At 41.5% G+C, this 7406-nt stretch overlaps 1 protein-coding gene across 2 annotated transcripts in view; it reads right to left on the bottom strand.

The window, feature by feature from the left end:
- Positions 1-3114: 3114 nt before the first annotated feature.
- The window catches only part of tppp (tubulin polymerization promoting protein), a 49845-nt gene continuing 45553 nt past the window's right edge, over positions 3115-7406 (bottom strand). For both annotated transcript variants that reach the window (XM_078539450.1, XM_078539451.1), the window contains exon 4: positions 3115-6965. In XM_078539450.1, the coding sequence (XP_078395576.1) occupies positions 6765-6965 (201 nt within the window). In that variant the 3' untranslated portion in view covers positions 3115-6764. The remainder of the gene's footprint in view (positions 6966-7406) is intronic.

The raw sequence follows: 7406 nt of genomic DNA, 5'->3' as shown, positions 1-7406 counted from the left end.
TTAATTTTCTACACAAAAAGTTGGCATTGACCTGACAATGGAAAATTTTTCAGGTATGTCCTGCCCACAAAAAACAGGAAAAGTCCAATCTGGCCATCTCATTAGTCTACTAAGCTGCTGTCGACTGTGCTATCAAGCGTCATTTGCTCAACAATAACTTGCTCTGTCCTTCAGTTGAGGCTCTACTGGGACCACTCAGCTCCAGATCTCATTACAGCCTTGGTCCAGACATGGAGAAAGGAGCTGAATTTCAGAGATTGACTGCCCTTGACATCAGGGCAGCATTTGGCAGAGTGTGGCATCAAGGAGCCCAAGTAAAATTGAAATCTATGGGAATCAAATCATGGGGAGGGGGGTGGTTGGTGGGGGCTGGGATATGACTATTTACAGGCTGAAGTCACACTCAGCACAAGTTTGTTGTGACTTTTGTAGCCAATTGTCTCAGCTCTAGGACATAATTATGGGAGTTTCTCAGGGCAGTGTCCTAGACCCAACCATCTTCAACTGCTTCATCAATAATCTTTGCTTCATCAGAGGGTCAAAAGTGGGGATTTTTGCTGATGACAGTGTTTAGTTCCATTTGTAACTCCTTAGATAATGAAGCAGACTATACCTGCATACAGCAAGATCTGGACAACAATCAGGCTTGGGTTCCTAAGTGGCAAGTAACGTTCACACCACACAATTGCCAGGCAATGACCATCTTCAACGAGAGTCATCTCCCATTGATATTCAATAATATTACCTTTGCAGAATTCCCCCATCATCAACATCCTGGGGGCAGTGAAGGTGACCATTGACCAGAAGCTTAAATGGACCAGCCACATAAATAATGTTACTACAAGAACAGGTCAGAAGCTGGAAATTTTGAGGTAACTCACCACTTGACTCCTTAGAGCCTTTCCACCAGTCAGGAGTGTTATAGAATACTCTCAACTTGCCTGGACGAGTGCAGATTCAACAACACTTAAGAAGCTTGACAACATCCAGGACAAAACAGCCCACTTGATTAGCACCTCATCCACCACTTTAAACCTTAACTCTATCTACCATGAGCACAGATGGCTGGACTGTGTACTATCTACAAGATACACTCGCCAACATTTCTTCAACAGAACTTTTTAAACCCTCAGCCTCTACTGTCTAGAAGGATGAGGGCAGCAGATGCATGGGAACACCACCACCTGGAAGCTCCTGTCCAAATCACATGCCATCCTGATTTGGAACTATTTCACTGTTTCTTCACTGTCACAGGACCAACATTTTGGGATTCCCTTCCTAACAGCATTGTGGGACATGACATGACATGGAGTGCAGAGATTCAAAAAAGAGGCTCACCAGCACTTGCTCAAGGGCAAATAGGGATGGGCAATAAGTGCTGGTCTTACCAGTGATGCCCATGTGCCATGAAGGAACAGAAAAAAAATGCCTCTGATTATAACTACATCTGAATACAAAGATTTGCCACTAACATTCACTTATAGCAAGGAGTTTCAACTTTCTCTGAGGGTTTAGGGATCTGACAGTGTAAGGGTCATCCTAAACTGCAAACATAGGAACATAGAAAATTTACAGCACAGAGGGAAGTTATCCAGCCCATCATGTCTATGCAAGCCAATAAAGAGCTACCCAGCCTAATCCCACTTTCCAGCTCTTGGTTCATTGCCTTGTATGTTACTCCACTTCAAGTGAATATTTTAAGCGATGAGGGTTTCCGTCTCTACCACCCTTTCGGTGCGTGAGTTCCACACTCCCCAATACCCTCTAGGTGAAAATATTCACCTCAACTTCCCTTTAATCCCTCTGCCAATGACCCTCAATTTCCCTTTAATCCCTCTGCCAATGACCCTCAAATTCCCTTTAATCCTTTTGCCAATTGCTTTAAATCTATGCCGCCCCCTTCCCAACACCCACCCTCCCCTACCGCACCCCCAACTGCGAGCTATTGACCTCTCTGCTAATGGAAATAGACCTTTCCTATGCATTCTATTTAGGCCTTTCATAATTCTACACTTTTCAATTAAATCCCTCCCCAGTCTCCTCTGTTCCAAAGAAAATAACTGCAGTGTATCCAATCTTTCCACATGGCTAAAATTCTCTAGTCCTGACAACATCCTTGTAAATTTCTTCTGTAGCCTCTCTAGTGCAATCACATCCTGTAATGTGGTGACCAGAACTGCGTGCCGCCCTCTAGCTGTGGGCTAACTAATGCTTCACACAGATCCTGCATAACCCCCCTAATCTTATATTCTATGCCTCAGCTAGTAAAGGATATTCTGCTTTGTTAACAACCTTAGCTAACTGTCCTGCTGCCTTCAGGGAACTGTGGACATGCACTCCAAGGTCTCACTGTTCATCTACACTTCTCAGTATCCTACCATTTAATGTATATTCCCTTGTCTCATGAAGCAACTGCTCTACTCGGAACTCAGTCACAGCAGGAGACTACTGGGGGCACAACAGAAAGACTTTAGGGATGTTCTCAAAGCATACCTGAAGAGCTCAAACATCCTCACTGACTCATGAGCGTGCCTGGCTTGTGACTGACCAAAATGGAGAAGGTTCATTCGGGAAGGCACCGCACACATCCAGAGACTTCATCGGGAGCATGTAGGGGCAAACAGCTCATCTGCTCCACCCTTCAAGTACCACCTGCCCTGCATGAGGCAAGAGAGCCGATCACGCATTGGACTTATCAGCCATCTCAGAACCCATCCAACCAGAGTGGAAGCAAATCACCCTCAATCCCGAGATTTCCCTGCCTTGCTTCCCACACCCATCCCCCCACCACCCCCACAAATGCACTACCTGTAAAACATGCTCACAGATTTATGCCAATAAGAATTAAATGACCAAATCTCCAGAATAGCGTGATGGGCCCTGCTGAACAAATGTTACAACATGACAGGTTAAAATTAAAATGAGAATTTTGCCAATATTTTCTTCTAAGAAAAGTACAGACATTTTTTTTGAAAAGCCAGTAAAATTGAGAGGAAGGAGTAAATGCATACAAATATAACAAGCAATAATACCGGTCTGCTTTTAAAGTATCAGTGCAAAATCATAGAGATGTCATGTTTAAGATTCATGAAAATAAATCACATAGCACCCTAATAGTTTTGAAAATAGATTTTATTTCATTGCCATTCTTACAAAATCTAGTCAGCCTAAGTTTACAATGTGACATTATTTGGCAGCTTCAGATATACAGACAGAGCTAGCAATCTAGAAAAATAAGAGCTTCATTCTGTAGCAAGAGTACTATTCACAAGACCCTTGCTTCTAGTCCTCTTGACCTTCAAACCGTGTGTCCTTTCCATTACAGTTTAGTGAAGAAGGGATAGAAAATGCTGATTAAAGTGCTTGGCTTTGGACAAGATTAGAACCAATGCACTCAGGCAATGTGTACAACGGAAAGCTTTAGGCTACAATTACAAGTCTTGATTTGTTTTCAAAGCATTAGTTCTGACTAGAGTTTCAGACCGTTGACTTATAATAAAGCAAAAACTTAAATCTGAGCATCTCTACAGTGCATGTTAGACCAATAGCAGAAACTGCCCCAAATTCAAGAGAGCAGCCATCTCAGCAGTTATGTTCTATGTACCTCAGCTGGCATTGAAGAAGCAGCAACTAGCTGTGCTGGGCAAGTAGAAACTGTACCTTACAGTAAAGTGCACAATCTGAACTGTCTGTATTTATATACAGGCAGAAGTTAGGACTTGTGAGGTTAAACAATGACAAACCATTTGAATTATATTTTTAGAGTATGATCCAATTCCTGATAAACGCCAATTTTAATGGAGCAATGATCAATGTTGTGGATTATTGCAGTTTGGGTATTTTGTGTATGCTGAGATCAGCTACTTACATATAATTTGATTTATTTAATTTCAATATAAACCAACACTGCAGAACAATCTTTAAAGCCTTTTACAATGTGTCACAACACATCTGGAAGCTTTATATTTCAGTTCTTACCTCCTTGTGTGCTGGGCTTTCCTTTGACTATCATAAAAATTGTGAAGATAGTTATTATCAAGTTAACACCATAGACCCACTGTTGCTGGATCAGACGGTGATCCAGCCCTAATTCCAGCCAGTCTGGGGGCAAGCTTAACCAGTTCTCAAGACAGTCGTATCTCCGAGACAGCGCAAACCCACCTTACGCAACAAGGCATTTGACTCACCTCGGGCAATTGTTGGAGGAATAAGACAAGTTGTGGAGAAGCCCACCAATTAAGGTCAAACAGTGGAGGAGAGAGAGGGGAAACAAAAGAAAGGTCAGGATATACCCAGGAAGTGAAAGATAGGAAGAAGTCATCTAGCATATCCAAACAGAACACCGCACTTTATTTTAACAAATATTCAAACATTTTGAGCCTGTGGCTAGAAAGCATAACCTGAATCTTTGGAACATTAAAATGTAAATTAAAAGAGGTAAGGTGAACAGTGCTCCCATGTGTGTGATGGAATGTGCACTCAACTCCTGTGAACTGTGTGTGTTATGATCCTAGTTATTCCAGCTGCTGAAGAATGCTGTTCATTCATTTGCCTCATATCATGAGCAGTTCACAAAGCATAGAAGCTGTTTAGACTTTAACCAACCTAAACTACATTGAACATTGAAATTATTGCCATGTTTCCTTGTTACTAAAGTGTCAATTAAAATCTTCACATTCAGAAGTCTTCATTCAATATTCCTCTTGATACCTCATTTACAAGCTGGGATCTGCCTGTGCAATTATGTGATATCAGAGGTGAAGTGTTCAGAAGGAAATCAGCTAAAGCTTTCATTCATTAATTTATTGTCTTTGCAGCCAAGGCAGGGCCATTCCATAAAGCGCAGAATCAATCTTCTGAAGCACATGAGAAACTCCAAGATAAGATAAAACAGCTCTTAACTTAAGAATAGAGGGTAGGTTTACCAGAATGCAATAAAAGTGGAATGAAATGAAGTAGCAGTGTGTCAGGAACAAAAGAAGTGACCATGTGCCGGTTTCCAATTCCTCATTTAAGCAGGGTGAGGCAAGAAGGTGTAGTACAAGGTCCACCACTATCAAATACACAATGGCTGTAATACATTCTACTCCCTTTAATAGAACCACTGGTTGATAAAATGTCTTTCGAGGCCTGTAAAACTTGTGCCAACCATGCATTTTTAGAAGCAGAATTATAATCAAGTTCAGTATGACTATTTTACAGACTCTAAATCATTATAATCAAAATTGATATGCGTCCGGAGAAAAAGAGAAATGCAGTTTCTAGCTATGTTGTACAAGAGACAGTACTTGCTTTGATATAGGATGAACATCCACATTTTTCCCGGACTCTATAACGTGTTTATGTAGGGTTGCTCATTTTCACCTGTGCAAGCATGCAGAAACATCAGTCTCCTGCTTTTACTATCTTTCAGTGTAAACCTTCCAAGGTCTGAATGAGAATCGTTAAAACTGTTGGAAGTCTTTCATCCCATTCCCATTGGCAGAAAGGTATCAGGATACCAGCGGGCATGTGACCCTATAGAGGGTGTGATTCATCTGTACCAGCCTCATTGAATCTCCCACCACTTAGTGATCTTTATCTTCAGATTGTTCAATATTCCTCATGTACTACTTCAGCTTAAGGATGGCAGTCACTACAGCTGGCCAGAAATTTTTCAGTCAACTGCGATTCTTTGGTGTCTGTGAGTGATATTGCTCAAGCTTACTTGCTAAATCCACTGGTTCCAATTATATTTTCATCTAAAGGCCGATGGTGCTGATTCTTGACACTTCAGATCTTACTGAAATATTTCTTTGGCAGGCAAAATGTCATTTATGTCAGCTCAGTCAAAGAGTCCTGTCTCATTTATGTTGAGCACATCTTTAAAGGGACACAACTGTTAAATCAGTATTGGAGAACTATGTGTCACCAATGTGATGCCTGCAGATCTTTCTCACCAACAGCCTCTGTGCAATAATGCATTTTTTGCGATGAAAAATTTATCCATTGGCTGTGGTGAGATTTTCCTTTCTCAACTGACCAACCAGGTTTGGAACATTTTATACAGCAAAGCAGCCAAAGAGGACCCGCATCTGCACCTGACATGTTGAGGCTGACATTTCTGTGCCTCTTCCACTTTGGCATCTTTCCTACGTCTGCTTCTACAATTCAGAGTTTTGAGTGAGAGTCCATTCTCACATGATATAGTTTCATGATTCTTTATCAACTTTGAACGAGGATTTTGTGAAACATCAGAGAACTTGTAGTAAACTTCCGTTTGTCTCATCAGTTGCTGTAGGAAGGGTCATCTTGTGATGCAGGGAAAGTGCAATGCTCTTGTACCTAGCAGAAATTCTGGTTCTTCACACACAATCAGTTGGAATCCATCCAAGCAGATGATCATAATGCATCAAGATGAGCTGGTTCAAATGCTTGTGATATTGAACTATCTGAAGTTGTCCATTAGAACATCAGTCCTGATTAGGTATTGATAGCCATCAGTGGTGCCTGTACTTGATCAGCAAGAGCCATTCAAAGGCAATGGATTTTCACACCTGACCAATGATGGTGATGGGGAAAGTGGGGGGTGGGGGTGGAGGTGGGGGTGATGGGGGTCTTTCTGTACTTTTAATTGGAGGCATAAATAACTTGTTGTACTTTATGAATTTTCTGAAATATGTTGAAATGAATGACGACGATTTGGGTTCCTACTTCTGATTCTTTCAGTCACGGCGCCTTGGAAGTAGATACATTCCCGTTGAAGGTGGGGGGGAAAAAAAAACCTAATCATGTTTAGTTCCTTTTACTTTATGGTCATATGTACCAGCATGTTTGTATCCCACTACGTAGCCAGTATTTTGAACCAGGTACTCTCTGCCAGCTCTTCCTCGACCTTTCCCACTTTGATCAAACCTTTCTTTGTGGGAACCAGTGAACATTGAGGTGTCTGTAAGTCGTGTCAATGTGGGAGATAGCACAGTTTTCTGCAGAGAAAGCAATGAAAGCAACATTACACTTAAAAAAAAGTACTTTATGTGCATAATTTATAAGGCAACAAATTTAAGATATTGCAGGATTGTATGTGGATTTGACAAGGTCCCACATGGGAGACTTATAAAGAATGCAAATGCACAAGGGATACAGGGTAATTTGATAAGGTGGATTTAAAATTGGCTTCTTTGTAGGAGACAGAGGGTGATGACAGAAGGATGCTTTAGTGACTGGAAGCCACTGTCCAGTGGTGTACCACAGGGATCTGTGCTCGGTCCCCTATTATTTATCATTTATATAAATGACATAGATGACTATGTGGGGGGTAGGATTAGTAAGTTTGCAGATGACACAAAGATTGGCCGGGTGGTTAACAGTGAGGTTGAGTGTCTTGGGCTACAGGAAGATAGAGACGGGATGGTCAAATGGGCAGA

This window comes from Cetorhinus maximus, chromosome 3 (assembly GCF_964194155.1).
Source record: "Cetorhinus maximus chromosome 3, sCetMax3.hap1.1, whole genome shotgun sequence".
NCBI classification, from domain to species: Eukaryota; Metazoa; Chordata; class Chondrichthyes; order Lamniformes; family Cetorhinidae; genus Cetorhinus; species Cetorhinus maximus.
The sequence above is the reverse complement of the archived record's forward strand: the minus strand, read 5'-3'. Positions and strand labels throughout refer to the sequence as shown.